The sequence below is a fragment of the Lepisosteus platostomus genome, chromosome 20, assembly GCF_059453375.1.
Source record: "Lepisosteus platostomus isolate fLepPlt1 chromosome 20, fLepPlt1.hap1, whole genome shotgun sequence".
NCBI classification, from domain to species: domain Eukaryota; kingdom Metazoa; phylum Chordata; class Actinopteri; order Semionotiformes; family Lepisosteidae; genus Lepisosteus; species Lepisosteus platostomus.
Window position 1 is genome coordinate 5027239 of NC_142630.1, and position 25234 is coordinate 5052472.

Consider the following 25234-nt stretch of genomic DNA (forward strand, 5'->3'; position numbering starts at 1 on the left):
TCAGTAACGCACTATTTGTTAACTGAAACTAAATTGCTTTTGCTTCATTGTCGGTCTGCTTGGCGTGTTCAGTCCTGCTCCATTGCCTGATGAATTGACACATTATTATTCATTTGCAGGCTTGCAGTCTGTACGTTTATGGAATTATGTGCCAACACTGCGTGAACTATGCATTTATAGTCTAAATATAAACAGTTATTGTTGAGTACGGCACTGTTGTGAAGCCGCAAGTCATTCATTAGGATGGAGAGCACAATACACATCTAAAGGACTAATATTATTGTGGATTTATTGACCAACGAGCGCAACAGTGAAGCAAGCGTTGGCTATTTAAAGAAACAGGTGACCCGCATTTAACGAGTTTTGAAAAATGTTGACATATTTAAACTGAAGAAATTTGCTTGAATCCAGATTACTTCACAGATCTGACAGGTAAGCTGCAGTTCACAGACAAGGTCTGTCTTAATAGATTTTCAAACAGACACATTCCACAGTACCAGTGAAAAACTGGTTACCGAAATCGACCTATCTTATTTTTCAAAGGATCAAGTCGGATTTCAGTCTTGCTCTTGCTTGTGGTAAATCAGGTGGATTCTGTTATTAACATGTAAATGCAAATACCCTTCTCGAAGAAATATCCAGATACTCCTGGGAAGAAGTTAATACACATCTTATTAAAGTCATTGTTAGCTGTGATTGAGTATATGCATCAAATTAAGGGCAACACCCTATTTTTTACAGGAACTTGGAAGAACAGTCCCAAGTGATTAATTTACACCCTCAAAAGCTCACCAATCTGTATTTTTCCGTTTTTTTCCCAATGCCATATCTGTTGCAGTCACAGTTCTTCAAAACATTTAATCCATCTTGCCCTAACAGTCCTTTAGATTCTGGAGTCAGTATGTTTATTGGTCTCTAACAGATGTTCTTAATTGAGGCTTAAAAGATAGTTTACAAGGTGGGTAGGCCTTCTGGACAAGGACTGCAAGCCGGTACCTCTTCACAGTCTCAGGACAGTGGTTTAAATGTTTTGCATAGTAATTAATTGCCTTCTCAAAAGCCGGAGGTTTAATTCGGACCCAGATCGGAAGGAAGTGAGCTTGGTGGTTTCAGTCACATGTGGATAGAGTGGTTAGTAGTTCAGCGCAAAGCCAGCTCACGTATTCAAGACCAGGTTGCATCTTGAGGCCACTCGTCTGCTGTGTCATTTACTGCCTGTGCTGGCCAGCAGCTGTGGGCTGTAATTACAGCCCATTCGCAGAGGGAATGTGGGAAAGTGGGTAACACCAGCGTCGTTATTGTACTTTTACTTTCTTTTCCCACCACCTTTCACAGGGCACCAAAGTGTCTACCAAAAACATACAATTAAACACAATGGGATGCTTAACAAAAAAGCAAACATTCACCAAGAGGTTTAGTGTGGTGACAGAAGGAAAAAGGCGAATTCCCTTTTTTGTTACCACTGAGCTTTGGCTGGTGTGTGCTGTGGATCGTATCTGAGGTGTATTGCGGTGTTGTCAGGCTCCGTAAGGGCGGTTGGCAGCCTTGTGCTCTGACTCTGCCTGTGTGGGAGATGAAGTTTGTGGCTTTTCCATGCCCGCCAAGCATTCGTCTGCCCCGTGCCCCCATTCGACCGGGCTAGACGTCTCGGAGAACTGCTGCAGATTCCAGCGTGTCTCACCCTGCAAGATGTCCACTGTCCTCACCTGCTCGTCTTTCATGCTTCAAGCTCACACTGCAAACTACAGTACAAGCTGGTACCGGTGGGGTCACGAGCTGTCTGCAAGACTAACCGGGCAGTCTGCTGTAACACCCTGTAACACTTGGCACTGCTGGTCTGGGAATCCCAGTCACGACATATTTCTGCTCAGTGGGGCCCAACCTGCCTTTTTTGAACAAAGAAATCCTTTACAATGGAAGCCTCTTAATATCTCCAGCATAACTGCTTTCTCAGGTTTTTGCTCTAGTCCAAAATTGGCATTTTTTGGGGGCCGCAGCTAAAACTTTACAACTGTTTTGCAGTGGGAAAAAACATTATTTTATTTTCCATTCCTGCCTGGCTTGATTTGCACCATTAAACTTCTGACATTGCAGTCAGATTTGACCCTGCACAAAAAAAGCTCCGAAAACCGCTTATGACTGCGATTGGCTGAACTAAAATTCCAGTTTTGGAAGAACTTGGAAGTTTTGTTTTTTCACTTAAAAAAATAACTCGCCTAGTTACAAGTATGTCCGTAACTGCAGCTGAATGCAAAATCAGTGTGTGTGTGTGTGTGTTTTTCAATAAGTACCAAGGTGGTTTTGTTTTCTGACCCTGCTGCAGAAGGAGAGCTCCTGTGAACCTGTGGTCTCTATACTATATATATATCATAGTATAGGTTTTGAGAAAGTGAATGGCAGCCTGGTTGACAGTCTTGTGCTGTCTTCACGTTTGTCCTTGCTAAAACATTTGCTATTATACCGATATATTAACTTTAGGATTCGGTATTTGCTAATGAGGCCGACATAACCAGAATTGTTTGTGTTGGGGTTCCAAGTATTTCGGAGAATTCGTGAACACATGGGGTATTTTTCAGTAGCTGCACCAACATCAACGAACACAAGATCAACATGTTGCTAGAAAGCTGCCTGGCACGGATCTCAACGTGTTAATGACCCCTTGTGGTGCTTAAGTACAGCTTTGAAACCACTCTTCAAGTGTGCCGACACATCCCGTGAGGTGTGTCTTTTCTTTGGGCCATATTCCCCACATCATAGCCCTTCAGGTTAGAGACTTGCCGGGGACGCATTGCTTTCATGCTTTTAAAACCAAAAACCAAGGAAAAAATTGTCCAAATATCATGTGTTTGTGACCATGTTCCATGTTACATGCATACAGGGATATACTGTAGGAAAGGGCAAGCTGATTAATCCATTCTGAGCTGTTGTATGAGGCAGCTTTGTTCATCTAGGCCTTTACAACAACTGATGGCTCTCAGCCTTATCTTCTTATTCAGAAAGTTTCTGTAACCATTGTGCTGTTAGAAACCTACTTTAGGCCACGCTGGGAAGAGAGGCACAGTCTGTTACAGCACAGGAAATTGTGTGGATCTCTCTGCTTTCCATGACAGCACAGATCACACAGCTTTAATCATGTACAATGGCTTGTGTGTCTGTGGTGTTGTGAAGAGGGCAATTCTGTAGTAATATTGGAGAAAAGTCAAACTGGGTTTAGCCAGTGATGAGCCATTATGTCTAGAGTCCAGCATGCTTCCCATCTCCTTAAAGTGTCAGGTGCTCTGAAGACTTGGGACGAAAAAGAGCTGGTATTGGCTTTTGAGTGACTCCCGTGGCAGTCTTCAAGCTCATAGACTATTTGTTTCTCCGAATGACTTGATTACTCAACTAGCTGTCTGTTTTATTCCTCTAAATTTTTAACACTGGAGGACTTCCAGAAAACCCAGAGGACAGTGGATATCCAGTAGTGGTAAAGTAAAGTGGTTTACTTTACTGTAATATTTCTTCTGTTGTGAACACTGAAAATCTCTCAAACATTGCTTCAGCTATTCTTCAAACTATATTGGACACCACACTCCAGAATGATTCGGTCATCTCTCATGGTGGGTCTTCATACAGAAGGTGTTGCTGTGAACGGTTGTGGCTTTCAGAATTTAAATCTGATCAGCTAGAACACACTGTTGCTATGCTGCTTTTCTCCTCCTGTCCTCTTCGACATGTGTACACACGTGTTTGTTAGGAGTTTTGTGGGCAGATACAGCTGAGGAAGGAGAGAGAGGTTATATAAAAGTGGAATATTGCAAGGCTCTTAGGCCTGCTACTTAAGCAGTTTTTTTATATCCTTTCATTTTCTGTTTCCTGGCAACAGAGTGGTCTGTGGAGAAGGAATACGGACTGAAAAGAATGGCCCCTGACATGAATGGTTTTTATTTCTTTGTTGTTCTTGTTTTTTATATGTACTGAGAGGCATTAAAAATTCGACAAAGCAGTATTTACCAATAGCCTTTGGTGAGTTTTAGTGGTCCTTTTAACTGAGTAAGGACTTAAACACAAAAATATTGTGGTAAAGTAGTTGGACAACCATAACTTTCATGGGCAGCAAGAGTTTTTTAATGGCAGGAGGATGCTACACAACTGCAAAGCGTCGATATATAGACACATAGACACAAGGGGTAGGGTCGGAGAGTTCTACAGTGAAGATTTTAAGCTAAGGCATTGAGTGGAGCAATCCGAGTGTAGTACTGTACCTTGCTCGAGGCTGTAATAGCAGAGTTCCACCCTGGCTTGGAACCCGAGACTTCCTGGTCCCGACCCAGAACCACACCTCCTGACTGCTCCCCCCATAGGGATCTGTCTGCTTTAGAAACCTGCTTAGCTAAGAGAAAAACAAGTCTTTGTTATCAAGCTTTTTTTTTCCATGTTGTGGTTAGTCTTTCTGATATTCTGATAATGAAGTCGGAAAGAAAGTGGGCTCATGAATTTCCTGCCAGCATGTTTTTGACTGTATATTAATAGACCTGCTTTAAGGGATTCAAACCAAATAATAAAGACGTAGCTGTTGTCATACTTGCTGATAAGGTGTCAGACCTAGCTGTAAGGTTGTGAGTGCGGTGCAGTATATATTAGAGGAAGATGGCAAGTCGGTTAAATTATACAGTGACTAAATCTGTTGAGGAATTGGAATGTAATTTTTGCTTTCTAGAATCGACTTCAGCTTCTCAAACTGAACCCAAAGACCTCTTTTACTCCCAATTCAAGGAGAACAGACACAGGATTTGAAAACCACAGATATCTCGGAGAATGACTTCTGGCGAGTTCAGAGTAGGGAGTTCTGGTTGTTGAGCTTCTGAGAGGTATTTTTTTCTCAGTATTACAACAGCAAAAAGAAAAAAAACAGTACAGGATGAAATAAAATGCGTCAGAGATAATAGTGGCTTACTTTTTAAAGATTAAAGGCTAATGTCTTAAAGGAATATTTATTTTACCAACGTATAAATCAACAACATGCCTAAGGCTGAAGAAATATAATTTTTGTCTATAAAATGATGTTAGCATAGAAGAGACAGAAGTGTTGAAGGTACGACGAAGGCTTAAAATAAATCTCTGGAGCCTTTGGTACATCACCCATTACTTTATAATTAGCAAATCTTTCACTTTGATTAGAAATCGATAATGTAGAGCCCTTCTATAGAAAGGGTGATACAAGTTATTACACATTTTTTATTTGTATTACATTTAAGTTAATGGAGACAATAGTTAGACTTAAACTGAAGTATTATCAGTATTGTAATAGGATTATAATATTATTTTGTAATATTCTATTTTTTAGATTACTTTGATCACATTACAGCAGTAATACAAATGAAACCATTGTACAGATTAACTCTAATGAATTAACTCTGAAGACTCACCTGCTACAGTGTACATACTGTATATACTTTTTGAGTTAATACGCAGTTCTGGCCTTCTTAAAAAAAAATCTTTGGTTTTTTTTGTCATTAGTGGTTAATTATAGCTGTTCCTTCTGTGTCATTTTTGTGTGTTTGGGAATAGGTCCCAGAAATCCCTGATGCTATTTCCAGAACCCCATGTGCGTCATTCTGTGTATTCTGCCTTGCTTGGTCCACTACAGGGGTACAGGGGAGGGCTGCAGAGACACAGAGCTCTCCCATAAAATTTAGACGTGGGTTCCAAAGCCAAAAGCCATTGCGAGGCGGGGATCACGAGTCATTGCGCTGGTCGAAACAGTCCCTTCCTTTCCTTGGCCACCTTTGAAAGAGGGGAAAGGTGGAACACACAGAATAAGGTGAATGCATGAAGGAATTATTTATGCCACATCAGACATTTAACTCTCAACACTTAGTGGCTTATACCATACACAGAAAAAGGCCCATTTATTCTGGTATGTCACAGTTTCCTGCAAAAAACAGGCAAACCTCTTACCATTGTTGTTGTCTGGAACTTTATTATGATCGTCAGCGGCTGGTTTTCTGAGTCAGAAACACTTCAGAGAGTTGTATTTGTTTGGTACGCTGCTTGTTGTCCATGGTTTTCCAGATCTTCACACTGCAGAATTGGATGCCTTATGTAAACAGTGGGATGTTTTTTTTTCTCCACATGCCTTCTCTTTGAACAGTTTCAGGCTCCGGTTCGTCGTGCAAGTTAAATCTAATGTAGCTGTCTAAGCACTACACTGTCTCTGCTGTCCCACACACACAGTCAGAGTTAAACGATGGGACAGAAAAGCACATCAATACGATTCAGACCACTAGACAGATCGTACAAGCTGGTTTAATTTCTTTTACCAGCTCTTTCCGCTCTTTCTGTAATTGGGTTGTGTATTTTTGTAAGCAAAACCAAAAATGAAAGCTGCTACATTCCGCTCATTAAGGGGTGTTGTCGTGAGCTGTTTTATCACACTGGCTTGTGTAAAAAAAAAAAATCAAAAAATGCCTCCAGCGCAGAGCAGAGACGGAGGGCGCTTTCATCACCGGGAGAACACGGCAGCTCCGGTTTCATCTTGGCTTGCCTTCAAGCCGAATTGTTGTGTATGAAATTGTACAGATCCCATCGGGGGCTGGGAGGATTGTAGCTGTTGCTCCCCTGCAAACATACATGCAGCACCTACAGTGGTCTGCACAGTTGCTCTTAGTGTGGTTTTGGACATTGGCCACATTTATTTGTAATCTAAACAGCAGCTGCTTGTCTTTTAAACAGGAAGCTCTGTTTACTTAAACAAGGGGAGCAGAGAGCGTCGTTTGGATACACCACTCTTTTGCCTTCTAAATATTGAGTGATGTCAAAATGCTTTGGTCTACTGGTCTCATTCGTCAGTAGGTCTGTTTAATTAGTGTCTTATGAAGTAATAGTAAGTCCTCAAGAAAGTAGTCTAACAACATCTGTAGTTATTAAACAGTGCCACATTCTTTGCGCAGAGTTGTGGGTGTCTGAAACAGGGTGCCAATAATTGTTGAGGAAGCAGATTGCCCAGGACCTTTCAAGGGAGTGTCTTGACTCAAAGGACCAGCAACCAAAGCAGCAACTTCTTAGTTATATACAGTACTCTTGTTTTTAAAACTTAATTTCAAGAAAAGAAATATTACAGCCAGCTTGACCAGCAGTGTTAAAGTCCTTTATTGACCAAGCTAAGGAGTCCAGATGAAATGGCCATGTTTAGGCATGAGAACACTAATCTGATAAGATACAGTAGCTCTATCAGACCATCAGGTGGTTTGAGGCTAGACGTTTCATGCAGGGCTAAAAATGTTTTTTCTGGGATCAGTCTTTAGATCTTCTGATTAAGCGCAATACCTTTGCTTCTTCAGGAAAACAAAGGGGATCGACAGCTGCAAGTGGCACTTCTTCCTGTGTGTTTTTGAAGTAAAAGTTGTGGGTTTTTTTTAAAAAAGTCTTCTGTATAATGTAATGTTTCTGGGGTACTGGGTGTGATAATGGGATATACTCAGAATTTCAGGCTGGCATTCGACAGAAAATTTTACGATGTCCATTTTCAGGAAAAAATAAGCAAAGTTAACGTTTGGTTCTTGATGCTCCTAACTAAACAGGACTGAATCACACAGCTTTTTGCATTCTGTGCCGAGCAGTACCTTCCCTCTGGCCTTACAAAGTGTTTCCAGCACTGTGTGTTCGTACTCCGAGGCAGGTGGGGCTCGTGGGCACACGGATCTGGTCCTGCGATATGACAGATCAGTAGGTTGCATGGTGATGCTGTGCCCTTTAGAGAACAGTACATTCGCATAAGAAAACCTTCTGTCTCTGTGTCACAAAATCATGACCACTGAATAGCCTTTCCTCCCATTCTTGCCAGGATTCGGCCTTGTTTTATATGATCCCAAGTTGTACAGTAGCTGAAATCCTCCTCTCCTCTGCCTGCAGGTCCTGGACCATTTTCAGGAAAGACTTTGCACGTGATAGGCATGGGTTAGCTGTGTTACAAGGGGGTCCCAGCCCTTGAAGCCCATGTTCTTTGATTAAATGACGTCAGTCTTGAGGGTAGATGTGCAAAAAGCTGGAAAAGATTAAAAAGCTTGCTGCTTTAAAAATGTATCCCATTTAAGCAGTCAGCAGGCTTTGATTGTACATGTTAAGCTAAGAAGGATTTGGAAAGCTGGTCCTTTTCGTCATGCATGGCATTCTGCCAGACTCGTGTGTAAGAGGAGGGAGTACTTTATATCAGGGATGCAGAAGTAATGTGGAAAAACAGGGCAGTTCCTCTGTGTTTTGGATGAGGACACACAGGTGTTTTAACACAGCAGGGCTCAAATGGTTGGCAAGTGTAAAAAAAAAAATCCTTTCACTGCTAAGAGAGGTAAAATATAAATATTCACTTCATGTCGTCTGATATTTTTATAATAACTCAGGCTCACAGATGTTTCTATTTATCTGTAGTGCTTGAATAAAGAAGTTTTGTTGATAATCAGTTATTGTTGTGCACAAGGTTGTGGGAAAACAAACCTTCAATGCTTTCTTTCGTTGCTGGAGCTCGGTCCTCAAGTGCTCCTACTGTTAGATCATTACCTAAGAAAAAGAGAAAGAAAGCTGAGCAGCAGTAGTGCCAGGTTACCATGGCAACAATGCATGATGTTGTTCCCATGGCGACTGACTCCAATGTCATACAGATTGTGATTGGGTCTGACTTGTCTACTGGCCTGTTAGATATGTGTATTTTTATTCTCCTCAGTGGTTGCTCTTTTCTCCACCTAAACGAGAAGCGCAAGGCATCATAGGTTCTATTGCATTTGTGGCCTTTTAAACTAAACATTGCTTTGGATAACATTTCTTTCAAACACCCTGCTGAGAGAAGTAGTCTCTAGACTAAGAAAGGGGGGAAAATGATATATTTGTTTTTCTGCTCGTTATGATTACTGTCTTTCCCCTTTTTGCATTCCTTATAGTGTATGTGGGATTTCATATTTAATCCTGACGCAGCGTACCTACTTGTTTTGAAACAGAGAGACGAAAAAATATTGACTAATTCTGCTCTTTACTCCCTAGTCCTTTTGTGAGGCAATGCAGATACTGTACATGTCTGGCAACTCATCATAGGACTTCATAATAGGTCATCCTACTAAACTGCAGAGGGACAGCAGACCATTGGAAATCCCATTTGGTGTTTGGTTGACCCTTGCATTGTGTGTTCCGAGAGCCCCCCCAGTTCCTCGACTTGTCTAAATGAATTTCCAGAGCCCATTAACCCACTGGCACGTTCTTAAAGTGGTACTTAAAGTCAAAAGGTGTATGTAGAATATTTGTGGCTCATAAAGCAGCCTGTTCATTCTGCTTACTGTGTCCTTTGTTGCCTGCTGGGGTTGTAATGGACGAGCCCAGCACTGTCTGTTGAGGTTGGAGGTGGGCTCTTCCTGTCTGCAGGCCCTGTGATGACACCGTTGTTGGCTTGAGCCCCTAGGGCATGGCTGACCCCTCCACCTCTGCGCAGCCGACAGATGATTGGCATTCTTGGCTCAGCTGTTTGACTTCAGGTTAGGGCAGTGGACTGGATGGAGCCCCCAAAAAAACCTTGGCTTTTTTTTTTTCTTAGGTGTTTTACCTCTAAGTCAAACTCCCTTCATACGTCCTTCGAGAGCGGTAGTAGTGCCGCACTTGGCTGGTCGTGTGTTGAACTGCACAGAGGCCAGGAGCATCGCAAGTAAGACCCTTCTGCGGGGTCGCATTGAGAGCTGGCATTCAGTTTGTGCAGGATCTCCGTTTGTCAAACAGGCCATAACAGTGTGTTGAATTCCACTCTGAGGGACCAGTGCTCTGAGGGGTTGCCCATGTTTGGCATGAAGGTCAGGATCTAACTCCCAGGCGGGTGCCATCTTCTTGCCAGTGGTTTTTTGAACGAGGAATCATAATAATTTTATACACAAGATTTGGGAGCAAATATTTACTGCAGAAGAGTAAAGGTTATTGCCTGAGGACGTCCGAGGGTGTTCTTCCCACTACTAAGTCTCTAACCGGTTTTGTGTGCGCGGGTCTTTCTGAGTGCTGTGCAGAACCCTGCAGAGACCCGTGTCTCTGGAGCCAGCTTGTTGACATCTGGATCTGTTCATGGCTACTTTGGTTTCCCACGGGGACAACAGTGTCTGGTGTTCATTTTGCAGTTTTCAGGCCAGCATCCTCAGATTACAGACCAGGCTGGAGAATGTGTGGTGTGTGTGTGTGTGTCGGCCTGTTTATTTATTTATTTTCGTTTCGAGCTGGCATGACGTCTGGTGTAGGGACTGCTAGAGACGATTGGGATCGAATGTCCGTTGTGACGCAGGGCGGTGCAGCAGGCATTAGGTCAGGGCACCTTGGAGGAAACTTTCTTTGTATTTTGCTACATCGTATCATACCAAATTCATTCATATTCCTTGCCGTCTGTGTTCACCTGCTACAGTTAATCTGTGAATAACTAACTAGTTTGAAATTCCAATTTTAAATATTTGAAAGACAAATAATGTTGTAAGTATTTTTTTTCTTTATATTGCAGTTTTGCACTTGGGAGAATAAGTGAAATGTTTCAGATTGAGTATACTGGAGTCTTATATCCAGACGTTGAAACAGTGCAGTTGTACTGTCCTCAATACGGAGATCAAAGTCATTGGGGTGGTTTATAGATGTAAGCAAATATTTTGCAGTCACATGTAGCTGCCTTACCTTGACTTTGGGATCAGAGCTTTTCAGTAAGTGGTTCAGGAGCAAGCACAGCTTGGACATTGTAAGCATTCTTAAAGAAGAATAGGCAGGAGGCAGTTACATAGTTTATCTTATTGTGTGATAGAATCACTTTCTCAGTAGGTTTTGACGGGTTCCAGCTGGGGCTTCTGTTAGTGTGTGATAGGACTGAGGTCACTGAATTTCTACCAGAGAGATGGGCCAGTCAATCTGTTCCAAACTCTTATTAACCTGGCTCAAGTTGAATGATATGCAAACAGTACTGTTTTCATTGTACCACTTATTAAAAGGAGACTCATCACAGGCCCTCAGAAAGAAGTCTCATCGAATGTGGTTTGTTCATTGTCTAACCCATTCTTCCAGTCTACATTTATGTTCCTTTTTTCAGAGGCAAAAACCCTTCCATTATTTCCTCCCTTAGGCTGAATATTACTTCAGGAACATGACAGAAGCATGTTTGAAAGCTAGGTTACAATGTATGTGATCCTCTTAATAAGTTCTTAATTTTTAACATGACCATTAAACAAGAAGCATTGTTTATAATTTTGTTCCAAGCTTTTTGTATTGTATCATTAAGAGGTCTGAATGTCAGTTGTTTTTAAATAGTTGCTTTTTTATAACTTTGCTTTCGGATAATTTGTGATTTTTATTCATCAGTCTTCATAAACAGTAGGATTCATCAGTCTTCATAAACATAGTTTATAAAAAAGGTAGCATGGGCACATTGAAAGAACTGAAGAATTAGCTAAGATTTGTTCTTACAAGATAGAGCATATTACGGTTATCTGTTCCGTTTTCCATTTTATATGCTGTGGCTTCTTGAGAACTTGGTATCTCTCTCCAGAAGCATGATAAAGAAACTTTCAGTTGAGCTTTTTAGCTTTTTTAATGGATGAATGGATGAATGGCTGCAAAACACCACGTCTTAAGTCCCATTGGTGAATGCTAGAGCAATTATTATTTTCCACAGTCCTCGTCCCAACATAATTCATCATCTTGGAGTTCACTGTCCTTGCGTGATTTTGCATTAAAAAGTTTTAAAAAAACATAAACAAAATGTGTTTATTTGGCTCACAAATTCTTAGTTTCATTATTGTTTGGTTTTGCAAGAGAACAGCTCTTATTGAAGTCAGTACCCAGTTGCTAGATTGTTTTAGAGTAAACTCACATGGCGGTATTATGTGGAATAAACATGATTTTAAATACAATACATTGCTTTTCAGCTTAATCAGTGGGTTTTGTGACAACCCGGTAGGAAATAAAACCTACAATGGATCAAACTGCTGTGCAACTGGGACTCTGGTTGGCTTCTGTGTTATAGGCTGTGCATGTTTTTGAGTAGTTCAGACACTGAAATAAAGGTAGGTGCTGCTCTTCTCACAGATGTGGCCAGTAATTTGATGTTCTCATCCAATTGATGGGCAGTTTTCTTGCCTCCAACAGAAGCTAAGCCCTCTGTATCTGGAATGTATTGAAGTCGATCGGGGAAAGTGGTGGCCCTGGGGCAGCTTGCTTTTTCTGGCCAGCTGGGCGGCTCATCGAAGCCGTGTTTGACAAAGAACTTTGACAGAGGGGTGCCAGTCAGTTTTCCAAACCACGGAAAGGTTTTGTAGCTTGTTGAACGATGGTGAAGGCGCGAAATCCCTTCCAGGCTTCCTGGTGTGTTCTCCAGTCAAAGAGCAGCCTGCGGCCTACGTTATTCCACACAGTAAGAAACTTGTGTGCCTTCTGGACCAGCTGACCGCTGAACGGCCTCTTGCTCAAGTCACAATCCTGCACAGTCAAAACAAGCCTTTATCACTTAAGTAAATGGGAGACGTTAACAAAAACTACATTTCCTTGCTTGTTAAATATTTGATGAGCACCGCATATGGTGTAAGCTAAGCCCACTGTGATTTGTGTGAGCACAGTTATAGGCTGTTTAGCATTCAAAAGATTCTTGAGGCAAAAGTGCATGTGACCTATTTGCTGCCCGTGCATTCTTTTGGAAGCACATGTTTGGAAAATGCAATACACTGTGACATCAGGTAAGAAATAAGCATCATTTCTTTCCACTTGTTAACTTCCCTGTGCTGCATATGGGTGGTAGAACTATTAAGTATTGACACGACTGATTTTTCTCTTAAGCATTCAACATGCGCTGTATTGCTTTGCTTCCCTGTTTGTAGTTTCTCATGAGTTAATAGTAAAATTGCTTAATTCAGCTGTTTCACTGGAAATTCCACATTAATGAATGACATGTAGCACCATGTTGTGGGCTGGTGTTTCTGCATAGCGATGGGGATGACAGGGTGAATTTATAGCCTGAATGTGTCTAGTGAAATTCTCACATCTGTAACAGTGTGCTGTGATTTACAGGCAGACCCATCATAGAGCCTGACTGGCTGTGAGAGCAGCTCAGTGAGTCTTTGATGTATCGGTGTGGCACGTGCAGGCCAGATCACATGACCCAGCTCCTTCCTGCCTCATTGCATCTTGGAGGAGCTGCCATTAAAGCTCTCTCGGATCTCAAATACTTCCCCGAGCTGGTCTGAATTTGGGATTTTAGTGCGTGTGCTGTTTTTTCACTTAGTCAGTCTCCATGAGACACACAGACACACGGACAGGGAGAGAAGCTGGGGGTCAGAGCGCAGGTTCAGCCATTGTACAGCGCCTCTGGATCAGCTGGGGTTAAGGGCCTTGCACAGGGGCCCAACGGAGTAGGTTTCCTCTGCTGGCCGCGGGATTTGAACCGGCAACCTTCCAGCCACAGGCACAGATCCTGAGCCACAGAGCTACTGCACTGCCCCTCCCTCCAAATGTGACTCTGTTTCAGTTTCAGCTGGTGGTGCTGTATGGAAGTATATTCACGGGCCGTATTATGGGAAGGCTCTTAAGTAGGCTAATTCCCCCCAAAACAAGAACGACTGCATAAATTCAGATACCTGCCAGCCTTCATCTCTGTGCGAGTTAAAAGGCTGGAATTTAACATAATGGGCTTTGGTACTCTGCAAACGAGATTTTTCTGCTCTGCTAGCATCTCATGTAAGGCATTTCCGTTTTCCCTTTTGAATAAAGCAGCATTTCGTACACCAGCCCACAGAGTCTGGACCCTGCTGGACCAGCTAAGCAGGGGACCTGGGAAGCACTTGTTTAAGAAACAAACTCTACAGGACCAGTCGAGGGCTTACGACTCCTGAGGGCAAGCGTGAGGTTGCAGCATGGTCTCCCTGCACACAGGCCGCTCTCCCTGTGTACACAACGCTCCTCTGTCTCCTGGCAACTAGAGCTGGTTAACGACAACACCTGTTCAGGCCTCCCCCCCACCCCCCCAGCCCCCCAGCCAACCCGGTTGACTGCGGTTCAGCGTGCCAGTCTCCCAAGTCTCCAGCAAAACGCCGCTTACTTCCGAAGGGGGGAATATTCCTGCTGGCGTGGTCTCCGTTGGTGTCGGAAATGCTGTTTTTAAGTGTTTTGTATTGGAAGTGGTGTTCAAAACATGCTGTATACGTTGCCTTCCTCCTGTAATTGGCAGTAATGGAAGTCTGTCTTTGAACAATTCTGTGTTGCGTATATTATTTTCAGAGGATGACATGGTGGCGCAGTCGGTAGCTTTTCTGCCTCGCAGCAGATGGGCTCTGGGTTCACTTCTGGACCTGGGGAGATATCGGTGTGGATTTTGAAAGATCTCCCCTTGTTGGCTGGGATTTCTCCCAGGTGCTCCGGTTTCCTCCCACAGTCCAAAGATGTGTTGGCAGGTGAATGTGCTTCTGGGAAAACTGGCCCTGGTGTGAGTGTGTTGTGTCTGGGTGTGCCCTGCGATGGACTGGTGTTCCATCCGAGCTGTACCATTAATTGCATCCTTGCGTCTGTTGCTTGCTGGAATAGGCTACAGTTAGAAGATGGATGGATGGTACGATATATTTTTTTCTGTGAGGACCTCTCCAAGATTCACCTTGCTCCTGCGAACACCCTGATCTCGTCCTGTCTTCGTGGTCTTATTCTTGAAATTTGGCTTGGACCAATGATACAGCAAGATACTGTCAGAACATTTTAGTTCTGTGTTCTTTCAATATAGTGTCGTAAATTTTGCTTGCATTTTGTTTTCTTTTCCTTCATTTTTTGCACATCTTTGAGTGTATACTTTTTATTTTTAGGCACTTTACTGCCAAGATAGCAGTGTCAGGTTCTCTGTGGTGAAAAGGATTTTGGAGTGTTTGAATACTCACTGGAGACTTTTTAAATCTGACTGAAATAAGATGAATCTGGTACAGTGTTTTAAGAAGGTCCTCAAAATGATACCTCCATTTTTTTTTCTGCAAGAAACTTGGAAAACAAAGGGAAGGCAAACAAACAAAATAACCGAAAACCATCCTGTGCCAGAAATTGTTACGACAGCAGCCTTTTCTGGACTTATTTCTGGTTCTGAATTATTTTTAGTATTGGATGCTGTGATGAGAGGCAGTAATTACAAAGAACAATACTAATTTTAATATAATGACCCAGATTTTTGCTCAGTGCTAAACCACGTGCACACATGCATCTATTGTACATATATTTCACTTGCATACATTTGTAATGAGCAGCTGTATGCTAATTACTCCCATCGCATATTTTGTTAATTATGGTAGCAAAGCTGGATAACTGACCTCATAGCCATTTTCTCTGGCACTGCTCTGGACAATTCTAAACCGTATCCTGTGTCAGGCTGGAGCCTCAAGAATGCCACTACATTCCTGTGTAAAAATCAAGAGAGCACTCCCACAGTCGGGGGATGTGTGCTACCCTGGTGTTGGCATGTGATTGTTGTTCTAATCTCTCTATTCCGCCGGGCTGAATTTCTTTTCACGGCGCTTCGGAAACTGCCGGAAAACGGCTTATCGCCCCCAGATTCCTGTCCCAGAATGTCAATTTATCAAATGTCAGGTTTGCCAGTTCGTGTCTGCTGGCTGAACTAGAAAAAAGGCCTTTCTCGGCAAACAAGCTGACAAGAGCCATAGCTCAAGAAACCCAGTTATTGTGTATGCCTGATTATCTAAGAAAAATGTTGTTACAGTTTTACTGTCACAGTTTTCACTACATATCCCTAAATACAGGGCTACAACTTTGATCCAGTATTGTTTTCCTGTGGATTTTTGGCTGTCCCAAATAATCAGTAGCCCCTGTTATGAGAATCCTTAAAAATCTTGTGTTTTTGACATTAGACTGAAGAATTGGTGATGCACCTCACAGGCCTCGCTAAATGTTGGAAGTGAAACAATGTTCAAGACAACTTCCTCTTCATTATCTGCGACATTTAGAGGAAACTGGGCTACTACTATCTGTAGTCCTCTGACCAGAGATTAGGGTGAAAAGAACAAACAGTATTGTCCTTGTCTCCATTTCCCTCTCTATAGTACAAATTGTATTGCTTCAGTGCTACCTTAGTGTCTGGGACAGTAAAATGATGACGCATTCATATGTCATTATTCCAAGCACAGCTTGAAGTCCAAAACCTTTATCCCTTAATTAATTTAACTGAGTTGAATTTTTCAAGTCTGAACTGATAGGTGACATGAGTTACTTTGGAATCTACCTGGGAATCAGCCCAGGCCCTCAAGAGATTTGTCAGAGGTGGAAAAGAAGTCAGCACACATTCAGAAGCTTGGGTCTTCTGGTGAATTGTTAAAGGAAAATTGTTACATACTGTTAAAAAAGTACAAGAGACAAGAAAAGATAACCCAACATGTTCTGAGAAGAGCAACTGCTCCGTCTTAGGAGAATTATTGCATATTATATGAGCATTATTATAGGAGCATTCAAGAGTAAAAGTAGGAAGTCAATGTGGCTTTAAATAGATATAACTCTCTGTTATCAATCTGCTTCAGTTGGAAATTTCTTTATCTGTACTGCCTTGTAGGTTGCTCTCATATCTTCAGCTGATAATTCTGCATATAGGCCACGTGATGTCTTTGTGATGTAACCCGTTCCTGAATAAGAATAACTTGTCTCTAAGAATCAGTCCTGTTCCATTGTAACAGTGACACTCCAGGAGCATGGAACCAATTTTCAAATGAATCGTAAAATACCATTTTCATTAGGAGAGGCCTCTGACCTTTGCAGCCGCAGTGCAAGAGCACTAAAACTAAATGGATCTTTTAAAAGAGCATTTACGATAACATGCAGGGTTTTTATTGTCAGAGCGCCATGTTTCAGTAAATGTATTGAAATAATGAAGGTGAGCAGTTATAGTCTTGATGTTCAAATACATTTCCTTTCTCAGAACTCCTCCTCTTGTGCAGTTTTCCCCCTGCTATGGCATGGCCCAAATGGTTTAAACATGCCTGGCAGTGATTGTGAAAAAGAGTGTGCAGCAACAGCCTAACTGAAATAGAGCTCATTCTCCTCAGTCGTCTTGTCACACTTTCTGATTGCCATAGTAACACAACGGCAAACGATAACGTTGTTGGGTTAGTGTTCATGAACAGATGTAGGAAAATGGAAAAACGTTTTGAGGGGCAGTATTTCTGATTAAAAACATTGTATTGCAACAAAACCTAAAAAGGGTTTGAGCCCAGCTTTAGCATACGATATGTGGACAATTAGGTGAAGGTATCCAGCCTCTGTATCGGGGCTTCTCTTTGGTGTAGTTTCAGACGTCTCGATTTAATATCAGATGAAGCAACACAGCAGCAAGCACAAAATGGAGCTGGGTCAAACACAGCAGTATCTGGGTTGCATGGATCTTGTGCTTTATGCAGGGTCTTGAGCAGAGAGATTATAAGAAGCCACTAATGGGCATAGAGATATTTGAGCCATGGAGGTAAATGCATTCTGGGAAGCATGGACAGTCCCATTTCTCTTTGGGTGGGCTTGCTGTAGCTATCAAGGGATAGTGTGTATACATATAAAGTTTCTTATTCTACGTTGTTCAGGGATGGAAAGGGAAAGTAGGTTTCAAATCATGCCTGATGCTCATGCTGTTTGTATATACCGATACCACGAACACAAAGTACAAATGGCTAAAGGGTTAGGTGTAGAGGTGACCTCGCCAAGACCAGTCATGGTGCAACAGGAACAGAGGGCTTTTTATGTGTTTTTTTTATTGTATATTGTTTCAGTAGGCTTTTACCAGCGGTTGTTTCCTTTCTGGAGTGTGTCAAGTGGCTGTGTTTCTGCGGGTGTTTCCTCCCCCGCGGCCTGCTCTCGTTGTCTTTGCCCTCTCGCTGCGAGTTGTGCGCATTGTGCTGGGGAGAGGGCAGCTGTGGTGTCTGTCTTGTCCTGGTGGAATGGCACGGCTGGCATGCCTGTGAAAACACAAGGCCAAACCCCGAGCTTTACAAGAGGAGCCGAGAATAGCCCGTCAGATGTTGAATGCTTGTCACCCTGCGGCGTTGCGGAGTGGGAGAAGCAGGGAGTTTTACTTGAAATGATAAGACAGAATTACCGTTTCCTGTATATCAGGATGACGCCAGCCTTTCACACGAGGGGTATCCGAATTCTACCTTGCATTGTTTCTGCAATGGCTGTGCATCACAATTATTTTCACTGTGACAAATAGTGATTGTCCCCCCCACCCCACCCCAGTATTTTTCCCGATTTGTTTTCAGGAAATGATGGCAGATAGTCCTTCTGGGATTTAAATCAATCCAGCTGGGAGGTGGCTTTACTTTCTGTCCAGCGCTTTTCGACAGTTTTTCCATGTACTGTAGAGATTTTCCTCCAAAAAAAACATCCCCGCTGGTCATCAAGCTTAACTTGGCCGGTCATGTACATTTCTGACCCTCCTCTCTCCTTTCTTTTTGGGATCAGTGTGGCACAGCAATTGGTTTTAAAAAGAAATAGTTACTGTTAAAAAGTCACTGGGGAGCTTGTCTGCCGGATCATACTGCATATCCCAACAGAGTACTCAAATATGCATTGTATATTTTCACTCTGAGTGAGTGTTATTTTAACATTCATCATACGAAAACGGGCGATGATGTGTACGATGGCTAAATACCAGTCATTTAAAAATAAATGTTCGTTCTCTAGTAAAACTGAGCAATTTATATTTCGAAGCATCCAAAGTCAACAGTGTCTGGTTTAAGCTTTGTTTAGTGCTGTTCACAGTACTTTCTTCATGTTAGGTTAAACCCAAAGGTAGGTCTTTGTGCCAGAGAGCTCTGTCGACCATGTGCAGAGGAGAATTGCCTAAGCGGTATTGTGTATCCTTCTAATTTAAAAGCAGTCAGGTCTGTTAATTAAAGAAATTTTAAAGCTCTTCATTTGATGTTCTATGAATTGATAGAATGCTAATTTTCTGTGTCTGTCTTTACTCTTAAAGGAGTGATTTATGGCCAAGTTGTTGAAGCTAATATGCTGATTTTTTCAAGAAATGGCTGGGTGAATTTTTCCTTGGGTTAATTACCTGCAAGCCATCACTGTCTTATTGAACTTCAGGTCTTTTTTTATTGTTAACCATGTTCTCTAAAGTTTGATGATAGGAGAATGAGCACTGTCACAAAACTGAGAGGTAGAATGAAGTGGTACCTGTGGGCTTTGCTGAAAACAGACTTTGATATGTCTTTTTTAAAATTGGATCCAATAGGTAAAAGAATGTTTTGTTAAATAAAAAGGTACACTTGAGAAGTGACTTTGGACTATGTAAATAGGAGCTTTGGCCGATGTAAATAGGGCGTTTTTAAAGGCCAGGTCCTCTAAAGGTGTGTGTCCCTGAAGTGTGGTCTCTTTTTGCCTTCCTCAACAACAGAAGGCAGGGTGAAAAGGAAAAAGCTGTGAGGAGAGTTCCTGGGTTTCGGCTTTCCCTGCCCATTGAAGTCTTTGAGTGTTTACAAAGGTCTCCGCTCCGATTGAAGATTTATGGCATTCGGAACGCAACAAGCAGTGCAGGAGAGAAGTACAAAGGCCCCTCTGTTCCCAGTCCTGCAGAGTGCTATTGTTACCGAGCAATGAAGACAAATAGGCTGGTTGGTCTTGAGAGATTCTAGGAATGCAGAGAAATGAAGAACACAGCTCGAGTGCGTTGCATGTTTTGAGCACTGCATGCAAATTGGATCAGATCTTGACTAGTGCTCCTCGGACGTGAGGCATTAATGGCAGGCTTGCCTTTCAGATGCTTTTTGGGGCACATCGTGTCTGTCGCTAGATTTGGATGCCGGGTTAAGGAGCCAGTGCAGCGTTTCCGATTTTCACTTTTTCTTCTCTTCCAGTTAGATCAGGCTGACATCAGCTGGGCAGAGCCCTGTCCCGCAGATTTTGGGAGCTTCTCAGAATAAAAGTCAGATCTGCAGTTTGCTTCCCTGTGTAGGGCTCTGGCTTAGAGTAGAAATTTTGTTCCTCGTTCAGAAACCTGTGTAAACCAGTTTAGACTGTCTGTAAGTCCAAATAAACTTCAGAATTGACAGTTTGTTAGCTTCCCATAATTAAAAAAAATAATGCAAATGTCCTATAAAATAATGTCAGAACTGCAGAATTCAATTGAAATAAAATTAGGTGTCTGGTTCCCTGTAGTTGAAATCAATTTTTGCAGTTGTCAGTTAAGGCTGCCTTTTTGATATGCCACTCTAAGGGGTAAAAACATGCTGTACCTTGTTCAAAATACATTGGAAGAACAGTTCAGTGCGTTTCCCTGGTAATTGATTAGAGACATAAAGGCATGCCGACTGGAAAGAAAGAAGAAAAGATAAACAAGATCCTTGAATAAAGGTACAGCATAGCAATGTCTCTGAAAGATCTGTCGCCCCATTCATCTGCCTAGTAGCTTTCTGAGGTCTGCTTTTCATGAAATCAGAGCTTGTCTCTTTAGTGGCCCCATGCCATTTTTTCTGCTTTTGATTATGATGGTTGAGGTCACAAACGAAAGAAGAAAGCCTTCCCAGTCCCGGTCCGTTATCTGTTTATCGAGAGAGAGATCTTCTGTTGCTGCACTGTAAAAGACAAGCCCCGGCAGGGGCAGGTTTACCTTTATTGAAACTTCCACAGTGACCTCGGCCATTGAATCCTCGCCAGGGTTTTGATCCAAGTCCCAGCGCCCGTCTGCAGCAGTTCCAAGCATGAACTTACGTCATCGGCCCTGGTTTAGGCTTGCAGTTGTCAACCCCAGCATTCTAGGCGGGGAACTGTGGGATATGTTAGGCTTTCTAACAAACGGCCTGGTCAGAATGGTGTTTCTTTATGAAGAGGAGAGCCTTATAATTGTGTTAAACCACAGGCTTCCTAGTGTCGGCATGCTGAGCTGTTGTGGCACTAGCCCGTAACTTAGAATGAATCTGTCTCAGTGCTGATGAGAGGCTTGCAAGGTTTTGTATCTGAAAGAAATCAAAGACTTTTGAAACATTTGAAACAAATTATCTTGTTTCTTCATGTACTTTCTCATATATGCAGTGTCTATTTTTGGAATCCAGATTCATTACTGCCAATGGATCCATACTTGGAAATTTTATAATGTACCTTTTAAATTTAACAAAATTTCAACCAATACTAGAAGATTGAATGTATCCTATGGGATTTGTAATTGACTCTTGGAGCCATCTGGTGGTCTGTTGGCACCATAGCTATGCTCAGCTGTAACTAAGATACACTTACAAGTGGAAAAGAGGAAGAAAATGGTTCTTTCAGATCAGGGATGTAGTTGCAGTTATGTATTGTGCCCTGGGATTCAAAGCCCTTCATGTTAAAGAGGGGACCCACTTCATCAACCTCAGCCAAGCCCTAATTCCCAGTGCAACAGTCCGTTCCAGTTTTCTGTTGGGTACACTGGGTCTTTGTGGTTGTAGTGTCAGTATTGTTGTGCATTGAAATGTTCGTCTGGCCAATCAAATATGTTTTGCAAAATAATGACAGTAAAATTATTTTTAGCTAAAAAAAATCACTTACTGTAGTTATTGGTCAGGTAATAAGTAATTTTATTATTTGTGCAATAGTACATTAGTGCTGCTTCTAAGTACAGTATGTTATTTTTTTATCTTTTTTAGCATTCGGTAATAGATTAATTTTACAGACAGCTTTCCAACTGTGGGAGAACCGGGCCTATCATATTTCCGACTCTGCATGTATTTTGAGCAAAACTGCAGGGATGTGCATTTTATTAAAAGTTAAATAAGTGTCGGTTTTGTTAAAGCTTGTGATTTGTGAGGTGCTGCAGGAAAAAAACGGGATGAGATTTATCTGCCTTTCCTGTTCCCAGGAAAGCTCTCCTGTACGGAAAATGACAAGTTAGCTAAACTGTTGGCCTTCTCAGTTCTGAGGGAACCATCGCTGGTAACCATGGCGATGCGTTCCCTATCATTGCACACGAATGAGTCGAGCTGAAACCGACTTTGCCTGAACCCTGCTGCGCCAAGAGCTTCTCTGAATCGCCTGATATCTTTTTTTCTTCCTCTCTTTCGCAGCCAACTGGTTACATGGAAGCGGCCATCTCCTACAGCACTATTGAGGACGTGCAACTTCTCTCCTGGGAAAACGCGCCCAAATACTGTTTACAACTTACATTCCCAGCAGGCACTGTTCTCCTGCAGGTAGGTGCCCACAGTGTGCTTTCTCTCTGTTTTGAAATAAAAAAAAACCTTCTGTTACTCATGTTGCCTCCAAATCTAGATTCATGACAGTGTGGCTCCATGTAAGCGTTTGTTCTTTCCAAGAGAGCCTGCTCTGGTCACGTCTCTTACTCCCCCACCCGAGATCCCCCCTGCCAGCACTGCCCACTCACTTCATGGCCTACTTTCTCACACTGAAAGCCATCCCAGACTGCTGGGAAAGTCGGCACGTGCTGATTTGTCATTTCCTAAGGCCCAGTTCGAAACAGTCCCCTTCTCTGTGTCCTCACACTGCATTTGAGAGAGTCTGTCACTGTCTGGTTTGGTGAAGGTTTTTGCTGCATTAAAAATCTTTCCGTTGGTATATATTTGTTGTGCTTCCAAGTGCGTAGCAGCAAAGCACTGTGGTGGCAACAACAGGGACTGGGAAGGGGTGTCCATTAACAAGTGGAGTTGCACACGTGTGTAATGCACAATACAACATCAGTTTTCCATCTTTTCCAAAGACAGAGTGCAAAGAAGATATCAGACAGGCTCAGGGTATCCCAACGGGTCGGAGGCAGCTCTGAGGTTCGAATTGTGCACTTCCCATGTCTCTATGACAGTGGATCACCTAGGTTTTTGTAAGTCAGGAACAACAAAACACAGAAAACAGAGAAACACGTGCTTTAACATACATGCAAATGTGCGCTGTCCTTGAAGAGAGAACTCCAGATTTAAAGTTCACCTTCACAAAGTGCAACTTGCACCACATGAAAACCTGATTCACACTCATCTGCTCACACTCAAGTGAGAAGTCACCTCTGTGTGAACTTTAACCTATGTTAGCTGTTTACTTCTCCATATGGGGACAATGTTATAGTGTTAACATTCTCTAAGCATGAACTAAAACTAGAAATCATGGTATGAAGGGCACAAGAACACACTTCATCCACTGTTTTTGTTTTTGTTTTTGATCCACTGTTTTTGAATGTACAGATATACATGTCTGTTTAAATTCAGAGACTGATGAAGAACCAGTTGCTGTTTTCACTCCAGGGATATGCTTTTGCTTTTCATCCATTGTCAAGAAGGCTTGTTGCTGCCTCACTGCGCTTAGGTCCTGGGTTTGATTCTGGAATGCCTTTAAAAATATATGTTTTTGGAGTATAGAGTGCGTATCCAGCTGACTCTACTTTTTATACTGATTTTTCTCTGGACAGCAGCTCTGTGATTTTTTGGGTGGGCCTATTATTGATCCAATTTCAACTGTCCTTCACCTACATAGAGCTTGCTGTACTACAGTTGGTGCATTGCTTTGCTTTTTCAATGGGATGGAGCCGAGAAATTAAACTCCTCTAGATGTTTGATTCTTTTTTGGGGTGTCTTTACATCAGATCGCAGCATGAATGGTTTTGGGGATAGACCTGCCTGCCAGACCTCCTTTAGTGGGTAATTACATGGTTTGTGTAGGACAACGGCGATAGTGATCCACCATGCATGTTTTTCAGAACTATGGTCCCGAGCGCACGTACCTCATCAGCTACTTCGTTAAACTTTTATCTGCCCAGTCTTACAAACCCTTTTTATTTCTTTTAGGCGGCCAACAGCTATCTTCGGGATCAGTGGTTTCACTCCCTGCAGTGGAAGGTATTAATACCTTGTTGGTTTTTGTTTTTGTCAATCAATTACCATGATTAGTGTCAAAATGCACTAACTATTTGCCCAGGATTCTTGCCTCGGATACTGAGCTGTGTGATCTCCGTCATTGTGTTCTGCCCCTCCCCCTGAGCAAGGCTGCCCGTTTCTTCCAAATGATTTCACACTATTTTAATATTCTGCTCGTTAGGCTAACGGTCACTGTGGGGAGGTGGTGGGGGCTCTATCGTTTTGTAAAGAACACAACGAATAACTTGTGCCAAAACAGTGAAAAAGTAGGTGTAAACACTCGCTACACCAGCTGTGTCACAATGTTTTAATAAGAAAAACAGTCTGGTTTCTTTGTAATTGTATTATTTCAAAAAGATGACCAGAAAAGTCCATGTTAATGAGCGATACAGATTAGATTAATATTTTCTGAATAATCATGTTTTTTTTTTCCCTCTTCACTAAAAGATACAATGGAAGAATTCTAATTAGAATCCCCTTCGTTAGTAGCACAAACCCCTTGTTAAAGTTACAGCACCACCACATTATAACAGTAGCAGTCATGGTGCAGAATCACGTAGTGAGATGGCAGATCCTATTTCTGATGGGAACGCTCAGGTAAATGAATTATGGCAGCAGCAAAAGAAGAAACTGATATACCTTTTTACATTTCTTTATATGCATGTACGTACAAAACATTTTTTGTATTGTGTATTTTTAATTTCTTGCTTAAGTGACTTGTATCACCATCATAGTTTCAAGAAAATCCATCCCTGTGAAGATGGAACTGGATGATTGTACTTATGTACAGCATAAATCTTTGTAGTTAATGTAATGTATAAAGCAGGGCTTTGAACAAAAAATGTTTCATAAGGTCATAATCTATCCCTAATCACAAACAAATTACAAAAAACATTAATTATTTCACTGATATAAAAAAATAAGGTATCACGTACATAAAAGTTTATGGAAATTCTGTGAGCAAATAAATTCCTATGTGACTCCATTTACTGTGAGTCAGTGAATACCATGTTTTTACTATTACCGTTAGGATGAGAATGAAACAGTAATTTGCAATATTTGCTGCAGGGGAAGCAGGAAGGAACATGTTATCTCGGTGCAAAGAGAGTTTTGTTCATGTGGCAGTGGAAAAAGCTGTCTTACCTGAGGCAGCCTGCTTTGCTGAAATTAACCCTCCTGCCCTTGGCTGGTTTCAAATGTGACAATGGAGCATCCTGAATTCTGCACCTCTGTGGAAGTCAAAATTACTCCTAAGCCCTTCAAATTTTCTCTCACCTCTAGGGGCTCACAAGGGGCCCCAGTATCCCAACGTTGCCTGGCTGGGTTTCAAGTGCAGGCTGTCTGCAGTGACCTAGGCCCATTTCAAAGAGAGAGAAAATGAGCTCCCCTGCTTTTATGCCAAAGAAACTTGTGAA

General features: G+C 42.1%; 1 protein-coding gene across 2 annotated transcripts in view; it reads left to right on the forward strand.

Annotated features, from left to right (window-relative positions):
- cmip (c-Maf inducing protein) overlaps nt 1-25234 on the forward strand; it is a 77345-nt gene that overhangs the window by 27493 nt on the left and 24618 nt on the right. For both annotated transcript variants that reach the window (XM_088614486.1, XM_088614487.1), the window contains exons 2-3: nt 22029-22154; nt 23751-23801. In XM_088614486.1, coding sequence (XP_088470612.1) covers nt 22029-22154; nt 23751-23801 — 177 coding nt within the window. The remainder of the gene's footprint in view (nt 1-22028; nt 22155-23750; nt 23802-25234) is intronic.